The following is a 15,844-nucleotide window of genomic DNA, read 5'->3' on the forward strand; positions in this document are numbered from 1 at the left end:
TTATCTGCAGATGGGCTTATCCGCAAATATATGAGGGATAGATGGGTATTTAAAAAGCTGAGGAAAAAACCTGCCATACTCACAGATAAGCCCTTCCATGGATAAGCTGAACCCAATTTCTGGGTGTATTTTGGCACCTAAAATTCTTGGTTTATCCACAGGTATATACGATAACTTTCTCTGATCCCCATGGAACGAACAATTTCATGAATCATATTTCCTAGCTAGGTTGGGTCCAAACAGAGATTGATTTATCTTTCAGTTTTGGTCTTTGACATCTTCTCAGTTTTCCAGGCTTCATTGGTTTCTTCCATTTCCACACCAGTTTGAAATGTTAAGACACAATTTGTATGAAAATTCATACTTTTTTTGTGCTCATTTTTTTCCTAATATACAAGTTCCTGCATTATATGTGTTATTTTCATTTAAGACAATGCATTTTGTATATTTTCACTAATAATTGAATGTCTGACTTGGAGAATTGCTTTGCAAAATTTAGAGAACTGTGGATCTGGAAAGATAACAGAATCTTGGTTTGAGTATTGACTCAAAAGGGTAAAATTAAGTAGGTTTGCACTGCAATGTGAACTCACTGAATTTCTTCCCTCTCTCAAGCTCCAACCAATAATTTCTTTTAGTTAAAACACATATAATCTGATTCTTTAAACTGTAGCCATTTGGGAATTCCTTTAATATATTTCTGAAATGGGGTGTGGAGCAGACTTGCAGTTGACATTTCGCTCATGCTACCTTTAGAGAAGCTCTCTCTTTGTCCTATCACTGTTTTATTCCCTTTTCGCACATCCTGTTCTGTTACGGCACAAAAACTGTTTCATTTGACCACTTGGCTCCACACATTTGCTCAATGAGCCTTGATTTTGTGGCCAGAAATGGGATGGAAAATGTCAAACATAGTTGTTTAAAACAGGCACACTCACAGCACATAAATATGTAATACTGCAATTTGTCCAAGATATTTAAAAACAGAATGTACAAAGATGAGTGAACTCTAAAGTAGCCCACCTAATTCAACATTGACTACAAAGCAAAAATGAAAGAAAATGCAAGCTAAGGTCAGTTGATTTGGCATGCAAAGTAAATTTTTTTTTTAAAAAGTCCACAAAAATCTCATCAAAACTACATGAAGAGTTACAATTGAAATAGATTTTTCCAATACTACAGAAAGCCGGGGTACACATTGAATAAACTAATATAAATATGTAGCCAAATGCCTCTCTCTTGGAGGATTTTACATGCAGGTAAGGATCCTAGATCTTATTTTGTCACCTTGAAATACCACATGAATAGTCCTTTCCTCAAATTTATGAATAGTCAGTAAATTCTAACATAAATGGGAAAAATCTAAAAGCAGATAAAGGTCTCAGAGGGAAAAGTTATAACAGGGAGCTCTATTTTTTCCAACGTTCTCTTCAAAAGTTTAGGAAAAGCAGAAGAAATCTCACTTGAATAGAAAATTGTCCATGACAAAAACAGCTACCAAGAAAGACAATACTGAGAGAGAATTCAGGTAACTAAATCAATCAGTCAATCAATCAATCAATCAATCAAGCCCCATCACAACCTAGTTATTTCAGTTACTAACTAGAAACTAGCAACACTTTCAAATTAGAGGACACAAAAGTTGGATTGTTTTCTTGATTCAGCACCCAAAAACACCACATGAACACATAACCAACAAAACACCACCAGCCTTTTCCTTTATCTCAGTCAACTGATTGACAACCATTCCCCAGAGATCTTTAATATTTGTCTGAAGTCTGGGGGTCGAACCTGGAAAACAGACACATTGTACATTTTAAAGAATGATGTCCTCTTTGTCTAACTGTAACTTAGTAGGGGTAAAAAAAAAAAGGACACCCCACTGTATATTTTACTTATGGTGTCTCCCTTAAGAGCAAATACACTCTGATAATAAAAACCAGAACAGGACTCTACCTTCTTTACATGTGGAAGTACTATTAATCTGCAGCTGAATTATTGACGGTCCTTCAAAGGTCTCTATGCACAACTTTCTTTTTAGAAATGAACCCATATAATGTCTCTTAGATATGCAAGAGGGGAAGAAAATGCCAATGTCTTTGCACATGGCTTTGGCAAGGAAAGAGACACTGCTGAAGTACAGCACCCTCTGGGTGAACGTTCTTATAAAGTCACAATTTATGGCTAGAACACAAGAAATCACATTAATTTTACAGAATCCCTTCAGCTCGGTGGTGGCTACCTCAGAGCTCTCACCTGTGGCAAATGATTACATTTACTCCTGCTGGGAATGTGACTGGGCAGACGAATGTTAAAGAGGGCCTGCAGCGCAGCCTGTGCTGCTTGACCTTTAGCCAGCTTCTTGCTACGTCCCGAGCCTTCAAATGTTCTCCCATCCACTCTCACAGCCATCACAAAACTCTTGATATGCTGCTTCTCCACAGTCTCTGAAAGGCAGACGTACCTCAGTCCTGACCGCAGCTCATTGAGCAACACCACTGGGTTCTTTTCACTCTTGGCGGCAGATGCCATCTTGTGCTTGTTTTGTTTAGGGTGGCCCATGAAGTCCAACGTGCGGTAGAGTAGCTTCCCATGACGGTAGGCCTTAGAAAGTAATTCGTTATTAACCGGGTTACAGACTGAAAAGTCCTTATTGTGTGCAGATGGTTCAAACTCCTTGAACAGAGTGTCTGGAAAGTCTGCCAGGTCTGATGTAAAGTCTGTAGAAGGGTTGAAACAATTTCCCATGGCAAAATGTGCTTGACATGCATTGGGAAACTGTACAAATGACTTGAGGGCTAGTTCAGCAGCCCTCATTTTGGCTTTCTTTTTTGTTGGTCCAGTGCCTTCAAATGTAAGTCCATTGACCTCCACAGCAACTGCAAATACAGGAGCATGGACAGGGCCTGTTTGGGAAATCATTTTATATTGTAAACCAGGTTTAAGTTCATGTAGCTGAACCAGGGCATTCTTTGGTGTTACAGACCATGAGACCTTCTTCCAGATGAGCTGAAATTTGCAGAAATGTCCACCATTGCCCTCTTCTAGAGGTCTTTTTCTTTTGACACTGGAAGCTCCTACTCTTGATCTTTCATTAGAAGTAACTGAATGATCTTCTAAGTTGCCAATGTTACGGTTCTCCTTTACTTCAGCACTGCTTGTACCTGTTTGAAAAAAAAAAGCAAAAGAAAGCCCACCAACATTACTGGTACTAGTGCAAAATCTACGAACAAGAGCTCAAAAGTATTGGCATAAATTTTCATTGAAGTTATTGTTTTTTAATCAATTTGATAAAACCTAGCTACATGGATAAGAAGAATTTTTTTCTTCCTCCAAATACGTGGATTATTGAGTGATGCTGAATGTTGTAAGGTTTACAATAGATAGCAGAAAGTGACTTTTTCATGCATGGTTAAATCATGGAATTCTCTACCATAAGATGCAATAATGACTGCTAAATATTGTTTTAAAGGGGGATTAAACAAATTTATAGAAAGTAAGCTTATTAATTAGTACAAGACAAGGTGGCTGTATACTATAACCAGGATAAAGGTCAGCATGAACATGTATCTGAATACCATCTCCTGGGGAACAACAGCTATATCTTACTGGTGTACTTCCTACAGACATCTGGCTTAGCAGTCACATAAAACAGGATGCTGGACTGACTATACAGTCATCTGCTTTAATCCAGTAATGCTCTTATGATCAATGTCAATGAATGATTCCAGGAGATAATTAACGCTTGAGCAAGGGCATAATGCTGCCTTCTCTGATACAGATAGAGATGTGCTCTCTTTTAAAGAAGCCCACCCTGATAATTTGATCATCTTTTTATAATTATAATTTACAATCTTCCCTTCTTAAGAAAGGTAGTTGAAAAGATAATGGGGAATTAGGTATCCAGGATCCTAGCAGAAACAAGATAATCTAGATCCTTTTCAGTCAGGATTCAAGCTTGTTCATGGGAGAGAAATGACATCAGCTGACACCATCAGGATCAGGATGTGGGGGAATGTCCTATTAGGCCTCTTAGCAGCTTTCAAAACCATTTCACCATGGTATTATTCTGGGCCAACTGCAAGGATTGGGGCACTGTCTTATGCTGGGTATGCTCATCTTGAGTGGTCAGCTCCACTCTGGGGGAGAAGCACTTAAGTCCTTGTATTCTCCAATGCCTTTGCAAATGTCCCAGAAGCTACAGGTGGTACAAAATGCAGCAGTGTGATCAATGGTGGGACAATCCTACCAGTGCAAAATAACACCTATTTTAAAGTTGCTACACTGATTACCAGTAGCCTTCCAGGACCAATTCAAAGTCCCAGTTGTTATCTTTAATGCTCTACCAAGTGCAGCATTAAGTTACATCAACTCTTGTCTTGCCGTAAAAGAATCTGCGTATCTGGTCCAGCCATCTAAAGAGGGCCTGCTAAGGATCCCTCTCCATGCAAGGTACAAGGTGGTAGGCCTTTTTGGTGATCTTGCCCATTCTGTGGATCTATTTTCCTCCACAGATATGTCCAGCCCCAACCTTCTTTGCAGTCTGAATCAAGTGAAAAGAGACCTATTCCATTCTACCTTTGTTCTGGATTGATTAGGGCACCATGATAGGCCAAGCATTTATAAATTTATTGTGTTAGTTTAGTTTATGCTGCTTTACTGGAATTTAGGTTTTGCAGAGTCTTTCAGGATTGGGGCAGGTTAGAAATGCTGCAAGCAAGCAAGCAAGCAAATAACACAGCAACCATTTCCCTTAGTGGGGGTAGAATGTGATTTGTAGCTGAATTTTTTAAAAATCTAATACTCTGTCTACACATACTACCCTGGTTCAGAATTTAACCCTTATCCTCCTGTCTTTTGTGCAAAGCTTTCAAATATAGAAATTTCCATCTCTTCAATATACATACAAATAAGTAAGTTAGGATCACACTTGTTTATCCCTAAATCTGGGCTAACAAAACACAATTGCTATATACACCATATACTATGTCCATAGAATACACCATATTATGGTTTAACATGATAGTGGGATGCACACAACATGCTAAGATAATGGTTGGGTTTCATACAATATAGTGCGACCCCAGCCATAATGTGTCCCTGGGATGGGCAATTTCTTTCTACACTAACTTAAAACCAATCTCCCCTCCCCACTCCCTCAAAGCAGACACAACCTATTGTTTCCAGGCATATCTGTCTAGAAAATAATGTGGCAAGTCTTGACATTTACCCCTCTCCCCTCCCTTCTTTTAATAGTTTTTACTGACCCAATCATTGTAGATAATGATACTGGAAGTGAGGAAGTATGAAGAGATAGGTAACCCTTGTTTCACACTCTATTCAGGTTCAAAAAGAATTTGTATTGATTCTGCACCACTGAATAGGAAAACACAGGGGGTTATTTGTATTTATAATTCATATTGCCTTTTCCAATCTCTATTCCCCTCTCTTACTTTCATAATGCTGACTGCATGGTTTGTGAACAGAGTAAATTCATCTTTAAGCCTCCACATTCCTTCATGAACAGACTGAGAGACTGGTTCTGATAATACAAAGTAAATAACACCCTTTGAGACCTGAAAGTTCCTCTATAACTTTAACACAATCTATATAGTGCAGCTGTCCCAACCTGTTGCTCCCAGGTTGAGGCAGCTGCATTAAACATCCCAGATTTCCAAGCCAACATGGCCAGACTAAAATTGTACCTGGATGCTCTCAGTTTAAGCCCAATATTCTGTCCCCACATTTTACTGGTTCTGAAATTAGATGCAGATTACGAAGTATTGGAATTATAATCCTGACTAATCTGTACTTCAGAACTACTTTGAATTGTAGTCCTGACTACTTTAAGGATTGACTGAGAATCCTGGGAGCTGTAGTTCTGACATATCCGGAGGGCCCAAGGTTGAAGAAAACTGATGGCAAGGAACAGCCATGGCCACTTCCTAATTTAAGGAACCTCGTTGGGAAAAAATTATTTTCTTTTGGTCTTTACACAGCATTTTGGGAATGCTTGATTTTATTACCTCCTTCAGACATGATCTATGGGATACATCTGTCTGGCCTGACTACCTATTGATCCAACTGTGTATGATATAACGGGGACATAAAGAAAATCCCATCTCCCCCTCTGGCTGTGTATATTAGGACTACAATGTTTGTTGAGTAATCATTTAAAGCAGTGGATTAGATCAATAATTTCAGACCCAAGATTTAATAGTCTTATGCTCATCCTTTCCTTCAGATGAGCGTATGCTATATCCTTTAATTGGGAATAAGCACTCTTTTGATGCAGAAAATAATATTAAAATAAAAGTAATAAAATGAGCATTTATAATCACTTGCTTATTTGGCCAGCTAAGAAAAGATGCTGTGGTGTGCAGTGGAAACTCTGGTGGCACTCAGTAGGTCCAGTGACTGCTTTGTCACTGTCTTTATTTCTTGATACTTTCTCGGTGGTCAGTGGGAACAGTCCTCTTGGCTGCAGGATTTTAGACTTTAATACCAAAGAGCATTACCTGTTGCATCACTGATTTAGAATAATAGGTCACATCCCAATTAATTAGTCAGCAGTATTTTAAAAAAATAACTAAAAATACTTTAAAACCAGTTGAAATTTGCAATTTCCAAATTTTGCAAAATTGCATTTGCAATTTTAAATGGCAAGTTCCATCATAAAAGAGGTGTCTTGTCCTATGAAAAGGAACTGTATCCATATCTACCTTGTAGACTTGTAATAAAATAGTTTGTGGGATGAAATGGAGCTGGAGAGATATAAATTAAACTGCATGCACCACAAAGATTGCACTCAACTTTGGAACCATCATAATTTCAAGCCTAACTACCTCATAATTATTCCTAATTATTTCATAAAATTCTATGAATGGAAGGGATTATTATTATATTTTTATCCTGCCTTATATATAACTCAAGGCGGAGAACATACCAAATACTCTTGCCTCTTATTCTCCCCACAACAACAACCCTGTGAGGTGAGTTGGGCTGAGAGAGAGTGACTGACCCAAAGTCACCCAGCTAGCTTTCATGCCTCAGTGAGGCCTATAACTCACAGTCTCCTGGTTTCTAGGCCAGCACCTTAACCACTGTCCCCAACTGGCTCTCCCCTTCATGGATCACTGCCTTGTCGTGGCGAAGGGGCTTGCGTAACTCAGTGAAGCCATGAGCTATACCGTGCAGGGCCACCCAAGACGGACAGGTCATGACAGAGAGTTCTGACAAAATGTGGTCCACTGGAGAAGGAAATGGCAACCCACTCCAGTATCCTTGCCAAGAAAACCCCATGGACAATGTTAAAAGGCTAAAAGATATGACGCCGGAAGATGAGCCCCTCAGGTCGGAAGGTGCCCAATATGCTACTGGGGAAGAGCAGAGGGCAATTCCAAGTAGCTCCAGAAAGAGTGAAGCGGCTGGGCCAAAGCCGAAAGGACGTTCAGCTGTGGATGTATCTGGAAGCAAAAAGAAGGTCCGATGCTGTAAAGAACAATATTTTATAGGTACCTGGAATGTAAGATCTATGAACCAAGGCAAGCTGGATGTGGTCAAACGTGAGATGACAAGATTGAACATCGACATCTTGGGAATCAGTGAACTGAAATGGATGGGAATGGGTGAATTTAATTCGGGTGACCATTATATCTACTACTGTGGGCAAGAAACCCTTAGAAGAAATGGAGTTGCACTCATAGTCAATAAGAGAGTGGGAAAGGCAGTCATGGGGTACAACCTCAAAAACGACAGAATGATCTCAGTGCGTATCCAAGGCAAACCATTCAATATCACAGTCATCCAAGTCTATGCCCCAACCACTGATGCTGAAGAAGCTGAAGTTGACCGCTTCTATGAAGACCTACAACACCTTCTAGAACTAGCACCAAAAAAAGATGTCCTTTTCATCATAGGGGATTGGAATGCTAAAGTAGGAAGTCAAGGAGTAATCGGAATAACAGGCAAGTTTGGCCTTGGAGTACAAAATGAAGCAGGGCAAAGGCTAATAGAGTTCTGTCAAGAGAACAAGCTAGCCATAGCAAACACTCTTTTCCAACAACACAAGAGACGACTCTACACATGGACATCACCAGATGGTCAATACCGAAACCAGATTGATTATATACTTTGCAGCCAAAGATGGAGAAGCTCTATACAGACAGCAAAAACAAGACCAGGAGCTGACTGTGGCTCAGATCATGAGCTTCTTACTGCAAAATTTAGGCTTAAATTGAAGAATGTAGGGAAAACCACTAGACCACTCAGGTATGACTTAGATCATATTCCTTGTGAGTACACAGTGAAGGTGATGAATAGATTTAGAGGATTAGATTTGGTAGACAGAGTGCCTGAAGAACTATGGACGGAGGTCCGTAACATTGTACAGGAGGCAGCAACTAAAACCATCCCAAAGAAAAAGAAATGCAAGAAAGCAAAATGGCTGTCTGATGAGGCTTTACAAATAGCTGTGGAAAGAAGGAATGCGAAAAGCAAGGGTGAAAGGGAAAGATATAAGCAACTGAATGCAGATTTCCAGAGAATAACAAGGAGAGATAAGAAGGCCTTCTTAAATGAACAATGCAAAGAAATTGAGGAAAACAATAGAATGGGGAAGACTAGAGATCTCTACAAGAAAATTGGAGATATGAAAGGAACGTTTAGTGCAAAGATGGGCATGATAAAGGACAAAAAAGGCAGGGACCTAACAGAAGCAGAAGAGATTAAGAAGAGGTGGCAAGAATACACAGAAGAACTATACAAGAAAGATCTTAATGTCCCTGATGTCCACGCTGGTGTGATCACTGACCTTGAGCCAGACATCCAGATCACTGACCTTGAGCCAGTGAAGTCAAGTGGGCCTTAGGAAGCATTGCTAACAACAAAGCTAGTGGAGATGACAGTATTCCAGCTGAGTTATTTAAAATACTAAAAGATGATGGTGTTAAAGTGCTGCACTCAATATGCCAGCAAGTTTGGAAAACGCAACAGTGGCCACGGGATTGGAAAAGGTCAGTTTACGTTCCAATTCCAAAGAAGGGCAACGCCAAAGAATGCTCAAACTTTCGCACAATTGCACTCATTTCACATGCTAGCAAGGTTATGCTCAAAATCCTACAAGCTAGGCTTCAGCAATACATGAACCGAGAACTACCGGGTGTACAAGCTGGGTTTCGAAGAGGCAGAGGAACTAGAGATCAAATCGCCAACATTCGCTGGATCATGGAGAAAGCACGAGAGTTCCAGAAAAATATCTACTTCTGCTTCATTGACTATGCAAAAGCCTTTGATTGTGTGGATCACAACAAACTGTGGCAAATTCTTAAAGAGATGGGAGTACCAGACCACCTTACCTGTCTCCTGAGAAATCTGTATGCGGGCCAAGAAGCAACAGTTAGAACCGGTCATGGAACAACCGATTGGTTCAAAATAGGGAAAGGTGTACGACAAGGCTGTATACTGTCACCCTGCTTATTTAACCTATATGCAGAGTACATCATGAGAAATGCCAGGCTGGAAGAATCACAAGCCAGAATTAAGATTGCAGGGAGAAACATCAACAACCTCAGATATGCGGACGATACCACCCTAATGGCAGAAAGTGAAGAAGAACTAAAGAGCCTCTTGATGAGGGTGAAAGAGGAGAGTGCAAAAGCTGGCTTGAAACTCAACATTAAAAAAACTAAGATCATGGCATCTGGACCCATCAATTCCTGGAAAATAGAAGGGGTAGAAATGGAAGCAGTAACAGACTTCATTTATTTGGGCTCCAAGATCACTGCAGACGGAGACTGCAGCCATGAAATTAAAAGACGCTTGCTCCTTGGGAGGAAAGCTATGGCAAGCCTAGATAGCATATTAAAAAGCAGAGACGTCACCTTGCCAACAAAGATCCGCATAGTCAAAGCTATGGTTTTTCCAGTAGTAATGTATGGCTGTGAGAGCTGGACCATAAAAAAGGCCGAGCGCCGAAGAATTGATGCCTTTGAACTCTGGTGCTGGAGAAGACTCTTGAGAGTCCCCTGGACTGCTAGGAGGTCAAACCAGTCAATCTTAAAGGAAATCAACCCTGATTGCTCATTGGAAGGATCGATAATGAAGCTCAAGCTCAGATACTTTGGTCACCTAATGCGAAGAGAGATCTCTTTGGAGAAGACCCTGATGCTGGGAAAGATTGAAGGCAAAAGGAGAAGAGGACGGCAGAGGATGAGATGGTTAGATAGCATCACTGAAGCAATGAGCATGAAACTGAGCAAACTCAGGGAGGCAGTGAAGGACAGGAAGGCCTGGTGCAATATAGTTCATGGGGTCACGAAGAGTCGGACACGACTTAACAACTAAACAACAACAACAACCAACTGGCTCTGGAACTCTGGAGGCTGTCAAGTTGAACGTCTGCTCAGTGCTGGAATCCAAATTAAAGTTTCCCCAACAGATGGTAATCTCGCTTCTATTTCACCCATCCAGGGGCCTCTGATCTTTCTGGGTAACTAATTCCACTTGCGCTGCTCTTCTTTCTAACACTCAGAATCTGCCCGCTTGTAATTTCAACTCATTATTCCATAAGGGAGAACAAGTCTTGGCCTTCTTCTGTGAGAACTCCTTTACTTGTCTTTTTTCAGAATTAAACATACCCACTTCTCTCAGTCTCTCCCATAAGATTTAGTTTCCACTCTCTGAGCACCCTCACCAGCTTTCCCTGAAATTATTCCGAGTTCTTTGAATTTTTTTTAAAAATGAGGTGCCTAGAAATGTACATAATACTTGGAATGGAGTCTGACCAATGTGGAATAAAGTAAAATTATGGCTTCCTATTATATAGAAACTATACTTCTGTTAACACAGCCTAGTCTTTGGTCTTTTTGGCAGCCACATATGATTTTGATTTACATTGACTGTGTGATCAAATGCTAGTCTGGAATTCTTTTCACACTTACTATTATGAAGGCACATTTTCTTTTTCCTACAAGAATTTTGTATCTGCTTCTCTTAAATTTATTTCTGTTATTTTTCAGCCAGAGATTGGTGGAAATGTGTGACTTGTTATATTGTACTCATGTACTGTCAAAGGACCGAAGAAAATAATTGTTTTGTTTTAGAGGAATTTAAACAATTGGTTCCCCCTATTCCAATCTGTTCTACCATTTTAGAACCTGACTATCTCATTCATCCACGATGAGGCTATCAGGACAAACTTTGGAATAAAAAGTCTAAGGCCAGGAAAATGAGTTGAATGGAGGCGCCAAAAACCACCCTGCAGTAAGTGATATAAGACAAATACTATATAAAGCAAGGCTACCTGCAATCTTCCCAAACCTTCGGTTCCAATCTATGGTTGCCACCAAATTATTATTTTTCATATTTTCATAGGATGAAAGGGGGAAAATCACTAAATGTAGGGGAAATATTTACTAAATGTAGGGGAAGCAATCATATTAAGTGTATTTTATTAATGCCATTTTCATTCAATATAAATTAATTTAAACCAACTTTACATTTTGTCATGACCTCACTTCTTAGTCTTGGCTCAAATATAAAATGTGCTTCCAGCATGAAAACAGCTGGGATGGTAGGATTATTAAACTATTTATATGAGATTGAAGAAATTATTTGTTCCAAAATCTTTACTTAATTTCATTTAACAGAATGAAAATGAACAGTTTGTATTTGTAAATTTGTGAAGATTCATCCTAGATCTCTCTGTTAATTTTCTTCTTCCTTTTGTCTGAGTCATGCCTTTTCTCCTTTCTGGTCATTATGTAGGACAATGTTAACTGGCACAGTTGCATCATGAAGTGCTGCTGAGGACTGCACCACTAAAATGGTACTGCTTCTGTCTCTGGGTCACAAGTCAGAAGAATCAGCAATCTGATACTCCATGCTACATTTGAAGTGATAATGATGTTCCTCTTGAAGATTATTCAGGTAGCTAAAATGTTTGGTGGGAAAAATGTATGGCAATAATGTTTTCATTACAATTATTTGCAAAGAACATATTCCAGGTTGTGACTTATTTCCATATGAAGAGAGTACTCTTATATCAACAGGGAGAATGAAAGCTAAGAAATTAAAGACATGAGATTGAAAAAAGGAAAGAAAATATAGCTAAATCTAGTTCATAACAAGCGCCATTCATTAACTTCCTCTTCTTTCCAATCTTATAAATGGTCTTCTGCGTCTAAACTCATAAATTTCATCCAATCCCAACTTTTATGTCTTATCCCGGCTTTCAGTCCATTCGTTCATCCTTCAGATATTTATTTTGTAATTCAATTCTCTTTACATGACCAATTCACATCCAAGTTCTTCTTTTGCATTGTATTCAGTCAACCTTCCTTTAGTATAAATTCATTTTTGACCATATATCTTTTAAGTACCCTGTTGCCACTGCATTCAGCTGGAAATCTCATTTCCATATAACAAAGTGGGCTCCATTTTCACTTTATCTGACAAATATTCATTCCTTACAACAGGCCACATACCATTTTACCTGCATTTGTACATCTTAAAATTTCTTCATTTATTTTTCCATCTTTAGTAAGCATTCAGAGTTGTTTTTTAATGAGAGTGACAATTTTATATATATATATATATATATATATATATATATATATATATATATTCATATTCTAGTAAGGTACACAAATTACTACTAACAGTAGTAATTTTAGTTAATGTGTGGTTATAACTAAGCATAGTACAGATAAATGAAAATTAAATATATAAACAAGCATAGTATGTCATAATAAAATATTTTAATAATCAATGTAACAATTTCCTAATACAATCTAATAACTAATATGTACATTTCCTAATACTAGCAAAACTTTAATATAAATCTAAAGCAAATAATGAGAGGTTTTTCCATCTTCATAAAGGTCCTGCAAAAAGAACCACTACAGATCAGACTCCAGATGTAGCACAAGGGGGACTTGACTCCAGAGAACAGCAGCCAAATGGGAAAAGGCCCCCCAAGGAGGAAAAACTAATTGACCTTGATTCCGCTATTGAGCTCAGTGCACCGAGCATGAATTGCAATCAAGGTTTTCAAATAACGGGGTGTTCCTGTATGCATGGCAGATCAGCACCAGCAATTTAAACAGATAATGCTCCTGATGACTTGACAAAGGGATATATGGGACAAATCTAGAACCAGTTAGATTCACCAGTCAACCTTGACTGGTTTCTTACTAACCTAAGCCTCATAGCAAATTGAACCACGGACCTCAAAGAAGCCTAACACCAATGCTATCTTCCCTCTAATGTCAACAGAAAAGTCTTACCCTAAACACTTACAGGCACAAAATCCCTACCATAACAAAAATCTAAGGCCAGCACTAACCATAAAAACTCTCCCTCATCAATTTCTCCACTGGCACACTAATGCCAATGCAAATGTTTTACACCATGGCAAGCAATCCCGTAATAGAACAGTAAAATTACCACTGATAATAGCAAGTCACTGAAAAGCTAACCAACCAAATAAATATAACAATAGACCTTAAGGAAGCCTAGCCCAAGCCCTATTTTCACCTTTATGCCAATATAAATTTTTATCCTAAAAATTACCCTGGCAAAGTTATTCCAAGAGACCCAGTTTGGTGTACTGGTTAAGGAATCAGGCTAAAAACCGGGAGATCATGAGTTCTAGTCTGCCTTAGACATGAAGCCAGCTGGGTGACTTTGGGTCAATCACTTTCTCTCTGCCCTAGGAAGCATGTAATGGCAAACCACTTCCAAAAAACTTTGTCAACAAAACTGCAGGGACTAGTCCAGGCAGCTGCCAGGAATAAAAAACAAACAAATCATAAATGTAAGATTATAACAGTGAAAACCCATTCTAGAGCTAATCCACACACAACACTGAACCACAGATCTAAAGGATGCCAAATCCTAACCCTACCTTCATCCTAATGCCAATAGAGATTTTTTGAATGTAAGACTCCAATAATGATAAAAACTTGAGTCTCCCATTAAATTTAATCATAGATCTCAAAGAAGTCTATCTCCGATCCTAACTTCAAATACTGTGAACAGAAATGTTTATACTGAAGTTTTTCCATCAAACAATCCCTATCAAAACATGTAACATAAGAATACCACTAAATATAAAAATTCATCCTAAAGCTAACCCTAATCCTGCCTTCATCTGCTTGTTCTGGTTTTTATAATTGTTCACACCATTTTTCCTGTCAAACACAACCACCTTGGCTTTTGATACGTTCGTTTTCAGATCTATGCTTTTCAATGCATCATACAATCTACCTAACATTTGCTGCAAATCATTCAGGTTCCCAGCCAACAATATAGCACTTTCTGCTTACAAAAATACCCAAGCAGTCACCACAAGCATTTCTTATACATGGATCCAGACTTCTAAATTCTATAAATATAAAGATTATTTTACTTCTTAATTCCATTTTCAAGAGTTATGTGAAAGACGAATTAAGAATAGACTAGAAAAACGAGAAGGCTATTTAGCTCAACTCTCTCTGCTGAAGTAAAATTATCTCTTAAGTTAAAAGATTAAACTGTCCTGTCTATACCAGTGTGAGGGTTAGCATTCTTGTTCCATGAGTCTTAAACAAATATGAGGACATCTACAAGTATAGTGCAGACTAACTGGGATAATTAATAGAGAGGAACCTGATTATTGAGATTAAACCCCCTGCCTTCATCTTGTCTGTTGTTCATGTCTCTCTTTCCCTAGTTTTGCCTACCTTTCATCCCATTTTGCCAGTTAGGTTTTTGATGTTTGCTGATGTTTAATAAATAAACATCAAGCTATATTTTTGCTAGCTCTGTTAAGTGGTATGTGTGCTTGCTCACATCTGCATGTAGGGTATATATAATCACCAAAGAGTAATTTCTAACTTTTTGGAAAAAATTGGAAAAGTTTTAGAAGTGAGCATGTTTAGGCAAGAGACTAAAGGAAGAAAGCACAAATACTTCCCAGTTTCTGAAAAAGGGAGGGGGGATGATGCAAATTTTTCACTTTCTTTGTCATGCAATTCATAGTTGCATCTATGAATTACTGGAAGAACTTTTAAGATAGCCTGCAGGGGCATTCATTGGAAGGGGGTGTCAATAGCATTAAAATGGTGGGTGTTACTGGGCAATAGAAGCCCCAGCCCCTTTGCATCACATGCCTGTAAAAAAAGGGTAGGTGACTGTTGTACCATACTACCATTTTGATGTTGTTGACCCCCTATACACACCTGATAGTCTCTGTAACTTATTGATAAAAGTGCAGCAATGGAATAGAGATAAGCATGCAATATTTCCATAAAAGGACATTTTTACACTTATGCCAAAATAACAAATCAATTGGAAGAATGCAAATTGATCAGAAGGTAGATTTTAAAAGTATAGTTAGTGTTCATAGAGTGCATTAACGAAAAAGTTAGTGGTACTTCCATCTGACCAAGAAAAAGATCTTGGAGTTGTGGCAAACAGCATGAGGAAAACATAGGCCAGTGTCTGCTGTTAAAAAGGCTGATTTGTTCCTTGTCATGGGTCATTAGGAAAGGAATAAAAAACAAAACTGCCAATATCATAATGCCTTCATAAAAGTCAATGGTGTGACTATACTTGGAATACTATCTATGGTTCTGGTTGCTGCACTTCAAAAGGAACATTATAAAACTGGAAGAGATGTAGAAAAGGATAAATGCAGTGATGAAATTAAGGGAAACAATCTCTTGTAGCAGGCTACATTTGCAATTTTTTAGCTTAGAAAATTAACAAATTAACATTTGAGCTATGTATAAAGTGTGGAAAAAAAAGGAGAAGTGGCATAATAGTTCAACTTCAGTCAACATAAATGGTAGAGATTCAGGAC

At 38.6% G+C, this 15,844-nt stretch overlaps 1 protein-coding gene across 1 annotated transcript in view; it reads right to left on the bottom strand.

Annotated features, from left to right (window-relative positions):
* The window catches only part of ADARB2 (adenosine deaminase RNA specific B2 (inactive)), a 391,861-nt gene that overhangs the window by 103,179 nt on the left and 272,838 nt on the right, over positions 1-15,844 (bottom strand). Inside the window, exon 4 of the mRNA XM_088150229.1 lies at positions 2,257-3,164. Within this exon, the coding sequence (XP_088006355.1) occupies positions 2,257-3,164 (908 nt within the window). The remainder of the gene's footprint in view (positions 1-2,256; positions 3,165-15,844) is intronic.

Source organism: Python bivittatus, unplaced genomic scaffold (assembly GCF_059951505.1).
Source record: "Python bivittatus isolate LINGU-HERP-01145 unplaced genomic scaffold, Pbiv_v1 ctg000610_np1212, whole genome shotgun sequence".
NCBI classification, from domain to species: domain Eukaryota; kingdom Metazoa; phylum Chordata; class Lepidosauria; order Squamata; family Pythonidae; genus Python; species Python bivittatus.